General features: G+C 40.0%; 3 protein-coding genes across 3 annotated transcripts; 1 reads left to right on the top strand and 2 right to left on the bottom strand.

Moving 5' to 3' along the window:
- Window positions 1-58: 58 nt before the first annotated feature.
- Window positions 59-4,228, bottom strand: rlig1 (RNA 5'-phosphate and 3'-OH ligase 1). The gene is made up of 8 exons (XM_086027784.1): window positions 4,210-4,228; window positions 3,990-4,089; window positions 3,204-3,321; window positions 3,027-3,122; window positions 2,676-2,792; window positions 2,313-2,513; window positions 1,414-1,583; window positions 59-1,308 (listed from the first exon to the last, which is right to left on the bottom strand). Coding segments are annotated over exons 1-8 (993 nt in total). The 5' UTR covers window positions 4,212-4,228; the 3' UTR covers window positions 59-1,119.
- Window positions 4,229-5,185: 957 nt separating this feature from the next.
- On the bottom strand, window positions 5,186-12,900 carry lyve1b (lymphatic vessel endothelial hyaluronic receptor 1b). Its single transcript, XM_086027787.1, has 6 exons — window positions 10,971-12,900; window positions 9,830-9,992; window positions 8,852-8,991; window positions 7,736-8,062; window positions 6,684-6,765; window positions 5,186-6,550 (listed from the first exon to the last, which is right to left on the bottom strand). Exons 1-6 carry the CDS (start codon window positions 11,017-11,019, stop codon window positions 6,340-6,342), a joined length of 972 nt encoding a protein of 323 aa, XP_085883913.1. The 5' UTR covers window positions 11,020-12,900; the 3' UTR covers window positions 5,186-6,339.
- Window positions 12,764-18,830, top strand: LOC147149026 (uncharacterized). Its single transcript, XM_086027785.1, has 8 exons — window positions 12,764-13,018; window positions 13,632-13,772; window positions 14,900-15,100; window positions 15,266-15,453; window positions 16,368-16,581; window positions 17,254-17,352; window positions 17,432-17,502; window positions 18,651-18,830. The coding sequence occupies exons 1-8, from the start codon at window positions 12,764-12,766 to the stop codon at window positions 18,811-18,813; spliced, it is 1,332 nt and encodes a 443-aa protein (XP_085883911.1). The 3' UTR covers window positions 18,814-18,830.
- Window positions 18,831-18,841: the final 11 nt, after the last annotated feature.

Here is an 18,841-nt window from a genome sequence, read left to right as displayed (position 1 = left end):
TACTCTATTGCGAATAGTACATTTTGTCCAGTTTTGGGAGTGTAATGACAAAAAAAAATCACATTGAGAAGCTGTTTACTCCAAGTACAATACAGTTGCACATTTAAACAGGGTAAACATCAACCATGAATTGGAACAAATTTTGTTTTAATAAAAAAAAACAAGGTTGAGTCATTAAGTAGCAAAATGTTAAGACTCAGTATTGCCTCAATCAAGGGGGTAATGTTTTCGGTCAGGTGGTTGAGCCATGAAGGAATGTCTGGTATTTTTTTTTTTTTTTTTACAGTAGAAACATTGTAATCATGCACATAGAATACTTTGAGTAGTAAATACGGCATTTCATCAAATAGTGGCTGGAGCAGACTGATAGTGGTCACTCCATATTATGTCCAGGGCTAAGTTCCAGCAAATTCAGTTCAGTCTGCCTACATTTTGTGGATATAACATCTTTAATGTGTTAGCGTTCCAATAGACTGACGTGCAATCACTTACAATCCAGCTAGCAACCTGATTTATTTGTTGGGCCTAATCTGCAGTACCAAAAGACAACACCTTAATTGATGATTAGCGCTTCGGTAGACTTGGCAAGAGGTGGCGCCACAAAGTTGTGGTGAGCAACCCGACTTTGTTGTTCTAAACAATCTGCAGTATTAAAGGTGATCTTGTGTTGCGTTGAGTCAGCGTCTTTATTGACGATTAGTACCGCCATAGACTTCAACCTGTGGCTGCTCCCCAATCTTTTCTTGTGTGCGTCCATGTTTATGTTCTGGGTAGCTACACAACATATTTTCTTCTTCCCACAGTTTAAACAATGATTTGTGTTCCCGAAGACTCTGACGTGGCTGCTATACAAACATATTTTCCGACCAATCTGGAGTACTCAAAATGATCTTACATAGCATCTTTTAACTAATTGTGGAAATACTGCCTTACAACAAAAGGAAATATTAAGTTCCATTCGGCAGCCACGTTTAACAAATAAATACATTAAAAAAAAACTTACAGTACACACTGTATTTGAATTGTGATTTTTTTTTTAAAGAACTTTCTGAAATACTCTGCTTGTTGAAAACTAAATGAAGGGTGTGAATGCACATCTGCCTTTGAAAAAGTTTGTATTCACAAGTCAAAATGGATGTCACGCAGACGGCTGAAACGGTGTCCACTGAGGTGCGATAATGACGCGAACAGACTCTTGCTGTTGTCGCCTGCTCCAACCGCTGTCCCGCCCACACGGACCACCGCCGGCTTGTTGCCCAGGTGTGTGTCCTCTGCTGGCCACTCCAGGCCCAGATGGTGGCGGTGAACCTACCGACACAGATAATATCCCTCAAAATATGACAAGGGGAACAGAGTGAAGATGTAGACTGCAACAATAGCTTCTGTCGCTAGCTGCTGGCTCCGCCGCCTCACCTTAAAGAGCGAGCCGTCGTCGCAGTGCCACACAATACCCTCCACAAGGCCCTCAGTGCTGCCGCGGAACCACGAGTAGAGCTGCTGGAAGTCCACCGGTGGTGGGTTTTGGATACGGACACTCCCATGGGACACCAGCAAGTGGATGGGTTGCTTCTTGGATCCCAAGCCTGTCAAAACATGGTCATAAATTACTACGTGACAAATCCCCCAGTGTACCACAATTTAATGTTTCTACTTCAGTAAGAGATGCTAGCTATAGGATACCACTAAATATAGCCACAATTTATTTGATTAACTTGCTTTACGATTGTTTAAAAACTGGTGGTCATAAATCAATGACTTCCTGAATAAAATATAACTACCATAATTTAATGTTTTCAAGGCACTAAGGGATGCTTGCAACGAGCTGCAATAAATGTCGCGACAACTTGCGTAATCATAACCCTGGTCACAATGTCGACGTCATAAACGAATGACTATCCAACGATTATAAATTCATTTCCATACATGACCACAATTTCACATTTCTAAGCTGCTTAGCAAAGCTAGCTCCTCAAGGTGCTGAAAGTCAAAATCGTGTTGGTCATAAACCAACGACTACCCAACGAAAACAATATATTGATTGCAAAAGACAACGTAATGTTCCTTGGCCAGTAAATGTCAGTAATCATGCATGGAAATCCGACTACATTTGATACTGATGGTTCTGGGGTGGTCATAAAGCAGAGTACCTCACTACAATTTATGTCCAAACCAATTTTTGAGTGGTTGATGAGTAAAACTTAGGTCATAAATCAGCAACTATCCCACAAAATTTATATAAATTGTGCCTAAATGTTGATGCATAATTTGAAACTGATTGTTCTGTACAACTTGGGTCATAAATCAATGACTACCGTAAGGGTTTCCATTGATGTTGGTCCCGATCAGCTCCAGAGTTTGTTCCTGGAGGTCCGATAGGGGTACAGCGGCAATTTCCAATGTGCCGTAGTCATCGTTGGCGACGGGACGGAGAAGCAGCACAGTCCCTGCACCATAATCCACTACGGATGAGTGCCAACAGTACTGCTTGTTGCCATCCTCCACCGGAACCCAACCTGATATTTACAGGAAAACACTGTGTAGTTGTTTCGTAAAATCTCAGTGAAAAAGCCTTTCGTATGAATCCCCTTTTAAGCATTTTCCCACATAGCTGGTCTGTATAAACAGCATCGACATGAAATGAACCCCCTTTCATATTGTCTGTAATGTCAGCAGACCTGGAATGTGTCCATGTTCATCAGGGACGGGATGACCGTTGTGATGTTTGACTCGGTGAGCCGGGATCCACGTGCCCGGCACGGTCTTAAAGTCCTCTTCCACATTCCACGTAAAACCTGAAACACAATCCACCAAAAAGTTTCGAAGCCGCTGATAGACACTCGCCCTGAACTACCACAAAATCTCACTCGAATTTCTGTCCAAATCGCATTATGACTGATTGGACTGGAAAAAAAACTGTTCATGAATCAAACACAACCTAACTAAAACAATTACTGACAGATAATCACAATTTAATGTTTCTAAAAGACTTCAGAATGAACATTGACTTATGACACTCGCTCAGTTACCTTTGGAGCTTCTGTGAGAGTATTGATATTTCTTGAATCTCTTCTCTGCCTGTTTATTTGCTTTCCTGTCCAGTCGAGCCCAAAGGTGCATTTTCCCTGAAAGGACAGTGAGGGAAAAAAATATATTTTACCACAACTCACTAGAACATGATTATGTTTTTTGTCAGGAATTGTCACCTTTGTAGTGTGTAATGTAGCAGCAGGTGCCGTCCAGTTTCTCTGTGGCCAGTGCGCTGTTGATGTCCGCTTCCAGCACAGTGGGGTTCAAGATGGTGGTGGCGACCATGTGGAATGGCTAAAAACAACAAAAACAATGACAATCTTTGCAGATGCCAGCATTTTCTTGCCTTTCTTTACCCATGTCGCATTGTATATACGGTATAAATGGCTTTGACATTTAATTTGCTGTATTACAGTATCACATCTATTCCACTTTTGAGGTAAATGCCTGTTCGGAAGGGAATTCTACAAGGCCAGGACTGGGGGGGTACTTTAACATCCATCATTCTAGTTGTAGGAAGCAGTGTTGCTGTGTGAGAAAAAAATATCCCTTTTTGCTGGGTTCTGTGTGAAAAGAACAGGTCCTTTTTGATGAGTCTCTTGTGAACAAGGCTTATGAATCTGCCACTACCTGATTAAGGGCTATGAGGTTGCAACACTCAGGTAATGCTTGGGCTACATTTGCTTTCAACACAACAGGGTAGGTGAAATCCTGACGCCTGCTCTGACGTCATGCAATTATCATATTGCAGGATATACTATGTCGTTGTGAGAGTATCAGTATTGACTCTCAAACCATTCACACTATAACAGAAATCAAGTCCTATGAGCAGGCAGGCAACGCGGTTGTGGTATTTCCAAGGCGAGACTAGTTTTATTTAACAGTGCTAAATCAATCGTAACATCGTTAACATAACACATTTGCTTCATCGTCGTTTTTTCATGTCACGCACACTCACTTACTTGGCAGTCACGTTTTTTGGACGGTTCTTCCTTGACTTCCGTCATAAAAACACACGATACCTTCTGCTGCACCGAGCCGAGACGTCGCATATTGCCACCCCTGCCAAAATAAATAAATAAAAATATGAAATGATATTATCAGATTAGAATATCGGGAGGGGGAGTGGATAATTGTATTGTGATTGAAAGACAGCGTGATGTGTTTTTCCGGACACGTGACATACCTCTTCTTCTACGATTTGAAGTGTAGTATCACGTCGCGCTTTGTACTTCTCGAATAACAGGCGAGCGAAGACCTATAACAAAAAATATATGAAAATGATATTTGATTATAATTATAGGCCTTCAGTGCAATGGCAGAGGGAGAGTAATGGTTGTATTTTAGTTGAAAGCTAATGTGACATGTATTTTCGGACACGTGATGCACCTCTCCCTCTGCCCACCCCATCCGTTTGATACGTCAGAACGGCCGTCATCCTGTGGCTGTCATTGGCGGCCTTTGTTTTTTAAACTCTTTATTTGAACAACGTAGTGAAACATACAAAAATGGCAATACTCAAATAGTTTTCGACAAAAAAACCCCCAACATAATTGCCAATGGAGCAGTAGTTAGATATTAATCATATATACATTACAAAATAATGAAACATAACGGACTTATAATTATTAACTAAACAAGCCATAATAAAACAAAAAGACAGACTCTGGGCATGTGAACCTCTTTGAGACTTTTCTTTGACCAAGGGCTATACAAATAAATTTGACTTGACTTGAGAAAAAAGGCTGGAAATAATAGGAGTGTTCCAATGATGGACAGCTTTACAGACTAATTGTACAATTGGACAAGACAAGAACATATGGTCAGCGGTTTCAGTGTCATTGTTACAGAACCAACATTTACTTGTCTTCAATATTGAAATGTAATCTTAGTAATTCTTTCGACAGGTAAATATTATTCATAATTTTAAAATGTGTTTCCTTCATTTTGAGGGGCAGAATCAAAATCAGGGTAAAACACAGCAATTAAACAATATATCCTAGCTGTAAACTGTAATTCTATGCAATGTATTCACGACTGTTTGGCAATTTGTGCAACCACAAGCAGAACACTGATACAGTACCTTTGCTCAAGACTTGACGAAAGACTTCCACAAGATGGCGGACACCCTGACGTATTATCCGACCGTTCCGTGCATCAGTAAGAGATGTCTATGTTTGTTCATTTTTTTCTTGAAGCATGACCTGCGTAATTTAATAATAATAATAATAATAATAATAATAATAATAATAATAATAATAATAATGTACAAAATACATAAAAGGCCGGGGTGTGATTTTCTAACAAACCCTATAATGAAATAAAGGCCATTGGCCAGAATAAAAGGTGGCAGAAAGCCAGTCTGAGTTGCATTTCTGTGAACGTGACTCACTTTTTCATCTTCAATGGTTTGTAATGTGGAATTCTTCTTCCACATCCTCCTCTACAAGTATTTGTAACAAGCTAGCATGTTACAAAAAAAATAAAATAAATAAAAAATAGAAGCTAGTATGTCTTAGCTAACAGGCGATAAAGTCTTGGGTTTCTTCTTGTTTCGTATTTTCCTTTTTAGATTCTTCAACACAACTGCAAACACACATATGTTAAGCCAACGTTTATTCAGTTTGCTTCATTTATTAATTATTTATCTTTTTTTTAAGGAAATCATATTACTGAGGCATTCCTACAGCTACTATAGTTACTAGCCACAACATTAGGTACACGCGCATAATGTAAAGAGTCAGACATGTTTTTTTTTCTCACTGTTTCTTTTGAAATAACATGTTTATTTTTCCTGTCAGAAAAGTATTAATGTAACAATATTTTCGCGACACTGTGTGTATGCTCATTTGCAGAGCTGGGCGCTCCGCCTATGTGACGGACTGGAACATCTATCCGTCACTGACGGACACCCGTTTTGCTGACGGTTGATGGGAACATTTTTAAATTTAAGGATTAATCATAGAGGGAAGCCTCTTTATTTAGTGCGCCATTCGTCAGTAGTCCGTCATTACTCTATTTTTCGCAGCAAGTGTTCGATGGCCGCAGGGGACAGATTTGAGTGAGGGACCAGGCTGTGAACAGGCTTCCATGGCCCAGTAAGCCACTTTTTTTCTCTTTCTATTCACATATCGTCCAGCGGGGGGTGGGGTGCAAATGAAAGCATAGTCGGAATCGCCGACGGATGCCCGTTTAAAATTAGAGGCGGACAGGTCTATAGTGTATATTATTTTTTTACCCCCGGAAAAAAAAAGAGAATGACGGACGACGGAAGGGTACCCACGCTGCAGACGGATGACTAATAACGGACACTCAATTTGTAGTAAAATGCCCTGCTCTGCTCATTTGTGGCTTCACACATAGCATGATGTCACTGGAGTATTTTGCGTGACTTTCCTCCTCTTCTTCGTCTTCGTCATGGTCGTCTTCTCGACGAAGGTCTGTCCGGCTGTCCGTGGGCTTCCACATCTCGGCCTCTGCATCGTAACCCTGCAGGTCCCGCGACCTACAGGGCTCACTTTTCCTTTCCCGGAAGAAGAGAGTGATAAGTAGGGGTCACACACACACACACACACCCACACACACCCCCGCACCCCCCCCATATAGAATAGAATAGCTTTAATTTTAATACCAATAATAATATGAATTCAACTTACCGTTTATAGTAGTAAAACAACACTGCGGCCGCTGTCGCCATTAGGAACATGACACCGAGTACAATGAGTGCTGTCCAAACTGCTAAAAAAGCGAAAAAACACACGCAAAAAAAAACCAGACTGAGCTCAGTGAAAGGATAAAATCAGCCGGTGTGTATTGCCTTTTCTTTGGCTTTCTTTGCAAGTCAAGCCTTAAACATAACAGAAAATGAACATTTTTATTTTTACTGTAATCAAAGGCTGAGTAATCCAGCAAATTCTACATAGAAAAAATATTAGAAACAATACAGAACTATTACATGGAAAAATGTTGGAAAAAAGATAGGGATATGAACATGCTACAATAAAAACATTCGACAAAACGTAAAAAATATATTTTGATACTAGATTTCTTTTTACGTATAACTAACTAACTAACTATTAGAGAATCATTTTGAGCAAACAGAAATAATAAATAGGAAAAAATAGAATATTAGATGAGGAATATAAATATTTTACAAATATTATAAATTAAAAATACTAGATGTTTTTTTAATGAAAACTGTTGGGAAAAACAATTCTCAAAAATGTTAGAATAAAAAAAAATATATATATATATATATTAGATTTTAAAAACCCAAAATAGGAAATAATACAAGATAAATTATTATAAAAAGGAAGATAAATATTATGGGGGGAAATGCAAAAATTTTAGACAAGGAATACTTTTTATTTTAAATAACACCTAATGTTATAGAAAAATAGAAAACATTAGATGAAAAGTATTTGGAACAAATACAAAAATAACTACAAAACAAAATATTAAACAAAAAATACAAACATATTAGAATATAAATGTAAAACAAACTATAAACAGCTAATAAATAAATCATACAACAATTGCATTGTAGAATAAAACAAAAATATTGAAAGTGATGAAAAAAAATCATGAAATTATGTAAAATATTTACATTAGGAAGGTTAAAAAACGCAACTTGAAACTTGACATGCAATTACCAATAAATTACGGACATGGACGAATGAATTCACTTCACATTGTTTCGGGAACATACCTCTCAAGGGGGCCTCGGTGGGCCTCTGGGTCTGCTGATTAGACGCATGAGCCGGAGCTGAGGTGATGGACGATGAGGAGGAGAAAGAGGAAGTGGGCGATGAAGTGATGACATGAGAAGGAAGAGCGTGGCCAGACGAGGAGGAGGAGGATGGATGACGAGAAAGAAGGGGAGCAGAAGTGGGGATAGTGACTTGGTGGGACGTCCGGGCTGGGGGCGCTTTTGTAGTTGCAGTCGTTGAAGGGGAAGGTGCAGATGTTGACAACAGAAGTGGAGGTGCGTCGGACGTTGTCGTGGACGAGGACGAGGTGGACGTTGGCGGGGTGGCTGTTGAGGAGGACAAAACATGTACTGTGCATTAATTACAAATGCATGACAGTAGACAACCACAATGGTTTACCAATGGTTCTCAGTATAAAAGATAGCACTAAAAGAAGTACAGGTGAAAAAAATTAGGTACGTGAATAACTTACCAGACCCAAAGCAGTAGTGCTCAAAATTTAAACAAGAGTAAATAAATAAACACATATACACTAATATTGGGAACATTAGGAATATCAGGAAAAAAACAAAAATGTAAAAAATGTACATTTGACAAAATATACGCAAATGTTAGGGGAAAAAAAATAGAAAGCTATTTGACAAGATATACACAACTATTAGAAAAAGAATTTTTTTTTTTCCTTTTTGTCTCAAAAATATTAAAAGAAAATACAAAACCAGTACATAAAACATGCACAAATAATACCAAATTGAGACAAGAAGGAAATATATTAGGCAGAAATACAAAAAAGTACTCGAGAAAAATATTAGAAAATGCTAAATATGCCACAAAAATATTTGAATATGAAATGGAAATTATTTGCCAAAAACACTACATGGGAAAATACAAAATATGAGATGAAAATATACAAAAACGTTTGAAAAAATAAATAACGAAAAAAAAATACAAAAATATCAAATAATTATATTAGAACACAATACAAAATTATTAGACAAAACACATAAAATCTTGAACAAAATGGGCAAATATTGAAGAATAATACACAAGTGTCTAGTATTCTAGTTGATAACATGACTAGATAATCTCCCTCCTAGCATGTGTACAGTCAATACCTGTCGCAGTGAAGCAGAAGACGCCAAAAGCCTGCTCCTCCCTGGCGTTCCACTTGACCAATCCCGTTTTGCCATTTCCGCACTTGCTGCTCGCTATAAGTCGCGGGATGACGGCCACCTGTTCCGCTACCCAGCCAAATCTGGGAAGGTGTAGCACACATCACGATGCAACACCTCACAACGAGTTCAGACACATTTTGGCACAAATTAATGCGGAAGCTGCATATGAGCGAATATAGAGAGTATAAAGTGGAGCAAAAATAAGCATTTTGAGTTGAGTTGAGCATAGGGAACGAGCGCCATAAATACAGCCATCTCTGCAGTGCAACCCTTGTCTCTCTGTTGTTTGTTTGACGACCAACTCCCACCATCACTGGCAAGGGGGACAGCAAGTCTGGCCATGGAGCAACATCCCGTCAAGGACTTATAAATCTGTGCAGCCCCTGCATCTCCCCAGTAAGTAACAAACCGGTTTCCAAAGGCTGGAAGCTCGTCTGCGAATTTGCCTCGTACGACAAAGCGAAACTGAGAAAAGTTCTTTCACTGTGGCGCGGCTGTATAACAATCAGCGTTCTGCATTGTTTGGGGAAAAAAAGCATCTACCGGTGTTTGAGGCAAATAAAAGCTTCTAAAACCACTATCTGTGTGACTCTTTGCAAATATCCCATGTTATAACATGCAGACATGGCTATTAATCCGAAGCGGCCAGTATATGTATAAATTCGTTTTTATGGCTAAATTTAGCTACTGCAGTTTTGAAGCAGGTAGGTTTTGTAGTCAGGAAAAAAAAAAAAAAGATTTTGAAAATTGTATGCAAATATTGACAAAATAATGAGAGATCTCGAAAGTGAACATCAAGGTCGTTAATATGACGTATGAGTCAACGTGGTGTGTCCCAAATGTAGATGTATTTTTCACCTTATGCAATTCTCAAAACAAATGAAACGTAACTGTTCTAAAACAAGTGAATCCACGTACTTGCACGTCTCCAGCCCGTGTCGCAGTGCCTCCTCCACATTGGCGGTGGTCGCTATGGTGGCGTGATGTGAGTGGCAAGCGGCGGGCGCGGCGGTAAAGTTGAAGGTGTAAGCTCCGCCTTCGATGAGCAGGAAAACCCCGGCGACGCTCTGACCTTGGGAGGCTGCGGACAGGACTCATAGATATTAGGTCCAACTTTGGTCACATGACACTCGCAAACTGCAAACCCTAAATCTAAATCCTAATCCGAGGCAAGGCGTCTTTATTTAAACAGCACATTTTATACACAAGGTAACTCAATGTGCTTTAAAAAATTTAAAAAGTACAACATTTAAATACATTTACAAACAAAAGAACTAAAAACATTTAAAAACGAAGTACAAAAACAAAAGGTACTTTACTAAAATTGCTAAAAGAACATAGATTGCAGGAAAAAGAATTTGGAAAATTTATTTTAAAAATGATTTGAAAGACCTCAATCATACGTATAGGAAGAAAAGCATACTTTTTAATCTGAATTCAAAAGCATTCACACTTGGAGCTGACTTCGCTTCCGTTGGCATCTTATTCCATTTGCGTGCAGCATAACACCTAATTGCTGCTTCACCATGTTTCCTAATCCAAACAGCTAATCACAAACTTTATTTCAACCCCATATTGTAAAATCTTACACACTGTAATCCTAAACTCTAATTCAAAAAACTTTAATGGAGTTGATATACTGTAGATAGTGTGCTCATAAAATTGCCTATGAGATTTTTTAAAAATATGTACCGGTATGTACTCTTTGGATTCAAATTACCGATAAACTTTTCGGCTTTTCCTAAAAGCACACTCATTAAACAAAACATGGCAATAATGGAAATAATGACATACTTCAGTCATCAGTCGTATTTTCTGAAAAAGTGCCAATATTTAACAAAATCCGACGGCCAAGGTATGTAAATTTATGATCACAACTGTATAAATACAATATCAAGCATCATAAACAACTGGAGGATTGAGCATTGTATTGGATTAGACTCTGTGCCTAATGAAGTGTCCAAAGCATTCAAGTTAAAAGCATCTCTTCATTCATATTCATGCACCCATGACAGAATCATCACCAAGTTCAAAGCGTAGCCTCCATTTATTCGGGTACCTTTGAGGAGCGTGGAAGTGAGCGTCAGCGTCAACAAGCAAGTCAACATGTTGCAAGCGGTCACGTCCACCGCCGGCACGATGTTCTGCCTCGCTAGGACACGAAGCCAATGCGGCGAAAAAAGCAAAGCGAACTCGACGGATGACGGGAGGAAGCAGGAAAGCGGAGGTCAAATCTGCAGTGTGGCCTGTTGACCAGATAACCAGCAAGACCTGCACTGCTATCTATTTTGTTGTCGTGTTGTCAAACACGGTCACAAAACTCTTTAAACTCGATTCCGGCTAGGGACATCATCACAATATGATGTCATCAAGTCTGTGTGCAAATTGTGCATTCGTTTCCGCCCCACCCCCGCCCCCCGTCTTTTTTGTGCCTGGTCAGCATTAAACGCCCGTTGGGAAAACTGGAATTTCCGCCCTGATGTTCCCATGCTCCCGTTGTTCTTCTCACCTTAACTGTAAAGTTCGTCCAGAGGCCTACTGAAACTCTTTCGACTCACAGAGGATCATCGGACGCGCACCAGCCAATCCAACAGTCCAATTTAGAGCCACTTTTCCAGCGATAGTACCACGATACAATAATTATCAAGGCCCGACTGATTAACCAACCCGGCTGATTTTAATTGGCATGAATATTAGCTCTTTTAAAATTAGCCTATATTTTATAATTCCTTTTTTTTTTTTTTTTTACACATTAATACAAAGATAATGACGTTGACTAGGGATAGACCGATCATCGGCCGGGCTGATTATCGGCGCCGATATTCGGTGTTTTGACGAATATCGGCACCAGATTTTTTTTTTTTTATCTGTTGGCCGATAATAAATCAATTTAAAACTGTGCTGAAATCAAAACAAAGATATGTGAAAGTTGAACTTTTCTGTCATTTTGAAATTTTGGAGTTTACTGTAGAAAACTATATGGAGCTATTTTTTAAGTTTTTATTTCATTTTTTAAGACATGCTGACACACCTGGGTGCTCTCTGAACTTTTTCTTTTAGAATTTGATAACAAAGACGTATATTGTCAAAAATGTAGTAATCATAATAAAAAAATATTTTTAAAAATCAACATTATGCAAATCTGAAAAAAATGTTCAGTAAACATATGCTTAAAGACATTTCAACAAAATTTCAAGAATTTTATTTTTGATGCTAATATTTTCTTTTTTTACTGAAAATACTGTAAAAATCGGCTCCAAATATCGGTTATCGGCCTTCTTCACTACTAATAATCGATTTCGGTATCGGCCCTGAAAAAAAAAAAAAACGTATCGGTCTATCTCTAATGTTGACTCCCTCCCGCACCTCTGGAAAGAAAACCCCATTAAAAAATTCAGCCGATTTTTGTTGTGATGTGATACAAATACTATAGGACAAAGTGTTGTAAAAAAATCAAATGTTCTGCCTGTAAGTCATATCTTTATTGTTATAAGTGTTAGAGGACCAAAAAATATGTTATTTTATTAATTATATATTTTTCAATTGATTGGCCGATTAATCAATATCGGAAATCTGTTCTGCTAAGTACCGGAATTGTCTTTAAAAAAAATCCTCACCACGCCAGCCATTACTATTTACAGTGGTTAATTTTTATTTTTTTTAGAATTGTAATAATGATAAAATGTGACTCAAAGCATTGCCTTTTGGGTTTAATAAAGCGCTTATAACAAGGACAGTTAAAGTTCTCTGGTGTCCCAAATGTTCTCTTGTTACTTGATGATAAATATTGAATGAAACTCAGGTGATGACCCAGCAATCGTGAAAACCGGAGCCTCACTCAGGGGGAAGAAAATGCCGCTCCGAGCCAAATCCCACACGGACCTGCGCTCGTCCGGCTCATCCGACGACGGCCTTGGCAAGTCTCTCACCATGAGCGGCGTGCGCTTCGGGACCGGGATCACGGAGGCACAGGAAGGGGGCCGACTTCTTTCCAGGCCGGCCCGGAGGCCCCTGAGAGTGGTGAGGCCCGTCAGTGCCGGCGTAAGCTCCAACGCATCCTTTCTGCACATCAACCACCTGCAGGGAGAGCTGGTTCGCAAGAGGAAGGTAGGGAGGAGATAGAGTAAACATGTTTTCACACTACAGCGATATCAATGATATCACGATACGGCCATTGTACGATAATTAGAGGTGTTGAACGTACTTACACTCCATAATTATATAGCTGTACAGATAACTGTGTAAGACTCTTGTAGAAGCACTCATATGACTTGTTTTGATAACTTGATGCAACAAAAAAGATTTGTTAAAAAAAATACTAACTAGCTTTGACTGGGGCTTTTATGTTACTAAAACGTGTTCTTACGGTTTTGCGAACGTTGTGCACTGACGAAAATAAAAAAGCAAAATTAGCTAACTTTTACTATTGTGTTGTAAGAAAACAATATAGAATACCTATGTAACCGAAGAAGGAAAAGCTTCGTATTAAAAACAGGCATTGTCGATGATACCGATAACTAGTATCACGATACGGTGATACTTGATAGATAGGTTTCTAGGTTGTGATATTTGTTTTCTCACCTTTTTTGGGCAAATCATCAAATCGCAACTGGCCGTGACTGTGACAATTCAAAATGCTCCCAAAATGAATAGCGCTCTTGCTGTGTCATCGTTAAATGTTGGTCTCCTTTGGTTTCGTGGTGTTTGGGGGTGAACCCAGGAGTGTGAGGACCTGAGGAAGGAGAACAAGTTCCTCTCGGACGAAATTCGCATGGAGAGAATTACCATGCGCTCAGAGAACGAGCTCGTCATGAGGAACCTGAGGAGCGTCAACCAGGAGTTGACGGCACAAGTCAAAGATGTACGTTATTGCCCTTAACGTACACGCCACAGTCCACACCATAGTTACGTACACCTAAATCTGACGTACGCGTCATTTCACAGTTATGTAGATTCAGCTGTTACATGCACATCATTATGAAAATGTCGCTTGACATTTAAACCCGCGTCAGTTGATAGTTACGTACACTTGATGGTAACATATAAGCTAATGGATAGTAACATAGATTCAATTGTTAAGTGCCTATCAATCAAGTACGTATGCTTTGTACGATTGATCATTTTGTTTGATAGGTACGTAGACATCGCTGAATAGTTGAGATGTCAATCAATTTGATAGTTACACTCGATAGATCCCCGATAGTTACGTTACGTATACGTCACTTGAAAGTTTTGTACCGTCAAATTATGTGCGTGTCGCTCGTGATTACGTACGTCGACTTTGCCCGGTAGCTAGGTAGCCACCTCTTGATATTAACCGACACGTGGCTCTATAATTACTCACAACTCACAATTACTCGCTCGATAGTCACGTACACTTGATAGTTACATACTGTACATGAGGCTCGATATTTACAATCATGTCGCTCAATAGTTGCAGTATGTACACGTTACTTGATACATAGTGATAGTTACGTGCGTATGACACTCGAGTTACGTACATACCGTACACGTCGTTTGAGTTGCGTTGGCAGTTACGTAGACATCGCACGATAGTTCCGAATGTCATTGAATAATTACATACACTCAACTCGATATTTACTTACTTTGCTGAAATGTTATAAACATCATTCGGTATCAAAAGCCTTTCTGTCCAAAACTGAAAATGCACTCTGGGTCATCTTCGACGGCCAAAAATTGTTATGACGTAAATGCTGATTTCAAAATTTGTTCTGGCCTGGTGTGTCCAGCATCTAAAAGGTTGGCAGTGGCGTCCTGGCCGCAGGCCACTGTTAAAGTCGGACCCTGGTATATGTTGAATTGCAGAATACCTCATACACTAGAACTAATAGCATCACAATAGTGATTAATACGTTGGAAGAAACCCATATCATATGGGTTGCTAAAAGTAAAAAAACACTGTGACCTGTATCCATCAAGGAGGTCGTGGCTAGCATCCAGTTTCATCTTCAGACTCATGTTTCCTAGCTGAAGCAGCGCCTGTGCCAGAGCCAGCAGAGGGCGGCGTTATGTTCGCAGGCCGCCGCTGAGGCTGAGGCGCAGCGAGGGGAGGCTGATAAGGGCAGAGTCCTCGCAGAGGCCCGCGCCATTGCCGGTCAGCGGGACATGGAGGAAGCCCAGGAACAAGGCACAAGACTGACGGGACAAGTGGAAGAGCTGAAGAAGGAGGTAAAAACACACACACTAGCACTAGCTTGCATTAGCGCATACGCGACCAAGACCACACACGTAAATACACACTTCACAAAAACACACAATTGTAAACAAGAACACACTTTTACTCACCACCAAGATTATTTTTGTTGTGAAAGGAAAGGATTTCTGTCTCTTCAGCGTGCGGACCTTCAGCTGGTTCTAGTTCAGACAGAGAAGCACCTGTTTGAGGTGCAGTTGAAATTGGAGCGAGCCGTCGCCGACAAGCAGGCCCTGCAGCGGGAGAACAAGGACCTGCAGGAGGACCGGGACGCCCTCAGACACAAGCTGAGACAGACCAATGACGAGAACCACCACCTCAAAGAGAGGCTAGTGAAATACTGATACGCCATGGAAGCAGAGGAAAGTGAAAGGCTTAACTAAAACAACTGCGCTTCTTTTGTTAGCCACACAAAGCTAACACCTGGATGATGTCTTTGTTTTAACATGTAGTTTGGAAAACCTCAAATATCAACTGAAATCCGTAGGTTTCTTGCTAACATATCATCAATGGAGGTCCAACGAGAATAGAGACTGGTCGAGAACACCTTGGTTTGTTGACTTCATTTTAATGTGCCTAACTTTGAAAACGTTAGCTGGATCCAAAATCAATAGGTTATTTGCTGATAACATCAAAGGAGTTCGGATCAAACTGGTGACTGGATGACCAGCTTAGGGGTCACCAGCTCCGGTCCTCATTGACCCCTATCATGCATGTTTAGGATTTCTCCTTCCTCCAACAAATTCAAATGATCAGGATCGTTATCATGCTTATGGAGATCATTTGAATCAGGTGTGTTGGAGGAGGGAAACATCTAAAACATGTAGGATGGGGGTGGGGCGGGGGGTCTTGACGACCGGAGTTGGTGACCACTGCATTAGCTTGTTAGCCACATGACGCTAACACCTGAATTTATTGTCATTTTAGTCTAACTTTAAAAACAGAACTTCGGCTATCGACTAAAATCTGATAACATAATGAAGGTTTTAAGTAATATCAAGTTAACTTAAGGTGTTAGGTGCTTTTGCTATCTGACCACAAAAAGCAACATTTTTTCTATCATCAATGGAGGTCAGATGAAAATCGTAACTAGTAGAGGTTATAGAGCTTCCCTGATTAGCTGCACGAGGCTAACACCTGGACTTGTCTTTATACATTTACATACTAATCAGTTGGTTTCTTGCGCCGAGTAATCAATATATCCGTCTTGGCAATGTTACGTTTCCGATGTTGCGTTTCCAGCGACGCGGAATGGCAACGTCGGGCTGCGGCGGCGCGGGAGGCTCTCGAGCGAGTCGAGCGGGGCCGCGAGGAGGCTGAGGCCGAGCGGCGTCTGGCCGAGCGCGAGCGGAGGGATTGGGCGGACGAGTGCCGCAACTGGAAGGAGAAGCACGGTACACTGGATGGCGTGCTGAGAGCGCAGGAACAATTGAAGGCCATGCGGCGGGACAAGAGCGTGAGTGGGACTTTCTCATAGTTTTCAAAAAGCAACGAGTCTTGGACATTGCGTTACAGTTAAAAAAAATATATCAATCAAGAGTTCTTGCTTTCACCATCATGTTTTCATATATTCAAATTTTCATTAGGACTCATGAGTAAGGAGGGGGGTGGGGGGTGTCAAAAATCTGACAGAATGCGTGTTTAGAAATCACAAAGGTTTCCTGCGCTCACTCGTTTTGGTTTCCGACATTAAAAAATTGGTAAGGCACTTGAATAGGTCGGCAACTAATGATTATTACTATTTAATAGATTAATCTAAAATTGGATTGAATTCAAAAAAGGTTTCATTTTCATGACTTCATTAAAAAACAAGACATTTTAAATAAAGTCTGGAATATGCACAAACAAATTATGATTCAGTTTCTGCTTTGGTCCGTAATATTTTGGAAAATAGGCACAAATATTGATCATCCAAAGTAAAAGCAAAAGTTTTATTTTCATTAAAGACCAACAATCAATCTTTCACGGAGGAGTACAGTATCAGAAAACATTTACTGAAATGCTAAAATTCTTAATCTTAAATTTAAAATGTATCTAAAAGATTAATACATTATCAAAAATAATTAACTAATTGGATAATCAAACAGCAAAAACAAATCCATGGATGGCATTACTATATGTCTTCTAGTGTCAGGCTAGCATCAAGAGCTACTTCCTGTGCATGACTGAGAGTGACCAGCGGGTTAAAATTCTCAAAAATCAAGACGGTACGCCCAAAAATTTCACGGTAAGACAAATTGTCATCAAATCTTGAGAGTAGTTTAGTTCTATGGTTGCAGTCTTTCATGTGTTTTTTTCTGAGGCAGGAGGGCGATCCTGTTTCCATCTCCACTATGCCGGAGGCCAAGTCCGAAGAACCTGAGAGGAGCTCATCCAGGTAAAGCGGCGACGACCAGTGACAGCTACCATCAATACCAAATGAAACTCAAAAATTAAGTCAACTCTCGTTTAGTCACAGAAAGTTTGTTTCTACATTATTCCATCCTATTTTGGACTTAAAAAACACAGAAAAACAGCTTTTTCTGAAAGGATATTTTATGCACAGCATTGACTTACACGAACAAATTTTTCTTTAGTGATGCCTCAAACATCTGAACAGTCCTTTTCGTCTATAAAATGCCAACAGCAACAATGAAACTATTTTTGATGGCAGAACATACGACAAAGTATTTGCACGACATTTAGTAGTCGTATTTAGTAGCGTGTGCGCACGCTACCGTGCCATGCATGTACACAGTCAGCACTTTAAATTAAATTTAAATTATTTCTGACATCTTTTTTCATTTATGACACTCTTTGTAGTACATTTAACGTGACAAACATTTTGATCAATCAAATGCGGCTTGTTACGGTCAAATTTCCAAAGCTCTCCTACGTTCACAAATGTTCACATATTTTGTTACATGGGTCATCTCATCCAAAATATACCCAATGCTGCCATCTGCTGGCCATAGTTTTTTTCCCCCTTCCTCCGTTCCTAGCTTCACCAAATAAGTTTGCCAACACTTTTCTCCACCTATTCCCATAGAAAAACACAACAGCAATTGATGTCGACGGCATTCAAAGTTCAAAAGGAAGTTGTAAGTTTAAAAAACAAAACAAAAAAAACCTACCTAGTCCTACCACTTGTTTTTATATTTTGATTGATTTCATGTTAATAGGTTTATAAAGTCGTGCTGAAACCAATTGTCACGTTCTGACAGCGATTTTCTTCATCACAACACACTGAACTCATTCAATTTCTGTCACGTCAGCTCTGATGTGCTAATTTAGCAGAATCTCAGTGAAAGATGGCCTTTCCCTGCAGTGTCCATAATCTGTGTGAAAAGGCACTGACAACTCAACCCCAGTATTTTTCAACTTCAGAGATAGTGTTTAAGCCTTAGTGTAAGCATTTTTTACACAAATTAGCTTCAGATTCAAATGAATTGAGTACACCGACCACCTATTTGCTTCTCTCTAGTGGCCAACCAATTCACCTTCCTGCCGTACTTCCTCAAACCTCAAATCTGTCCCGTTTCCCAGGACCATGCTCCGAGCGAGCGTGCCGCACTCGGCGAGGGACGCCGAGCCGACCCACTTTGACGAGCTGCCCCCTTTTGAGGGAACGCGGCCACAGTCCTCGACGGGTCAGCGACGAAGCAGGAAGCTGGTGGAATACTTCTGGATTCCCACGGACCAGGAATAAGTCCTGCAAGGACGACTATTCAGACAAG

This window comes from Filicampus tigris, chromosome 4, assembly GCF_054856515.1.
Source record: "Filicampus tigris isolate MCC_2025a chromosome 4, RoL_Ftig_1.0, whole genome shotgun sequence".
NCBI lineage: Eukaryota > Metazoa > Chordata > Actinopteri > Syngnathiformes > Syngnathidae > Filicampus > Filicampus tigris.
The sequence above is the reverse complement of the archived record's forward strand: the minus strand, read 5'-3'. Positions and strand labels throughout refer to the sequence as shown.

Coding starts and splice junctions, on each gene's coding strand:
- lyve1b (XM_086027787.1), bottom strand. CDS start 11,019: ATGTTGACTTGCTTGTTGACGCTGACGCTCACTTCCACGCTCCTCAAA. Junction 8,992..9,829: donor CACGGGCTGGAGACGTGCAA/GTACGTGGATTC, acceptor ACACCTTCCCAG/ATTTGGCTGGGTAGCGGAAC. Junction 6,766..7,735: donor CACCGAGGCCCCCTTGAGAG/GTATGTTCCCGA, acceptor TCGCTTTTTTAG/CAGTTTGGACAGCACTCATT.
- rlig1 (XM_086027784.1), bottom strand. Junction 3,322..3,989: donor CCAAAAAACGTGACTGCCAA/GTAAGTGAGTGT, acceptor TGTTGTTTTTAG/CCATTCCACATGGTCGCCAC. Junction 3,123..3,203: donor CTACATTACACACTACAAAG/GTGACAATTCCT, acceptor CTGTCCTTTCAG/GGAAAATGCACCTTTGGGCT.
- LOC147149026 (XM_086027785.1), top strand. CDS start 12,764: ATGCCGCTCCGAGCCAAATCCCACACGGACCTGCGCTCGTCCGGCTCA. Junction 17,353..17,431: donor GTACGCCCAAAAATTTCACG/GTAAGACAAATT, acceptor TTTCTGAGGCAG/GAGGGCGATCCTGTTTCCAT. Junction 17,503..18,650: donor CCTGAGAGGAGCTCATCCAG/GTAAAGCGGCGA, acceptor CCCGTTTCCCAG/GACCATGCTCCGAGCGAGCG.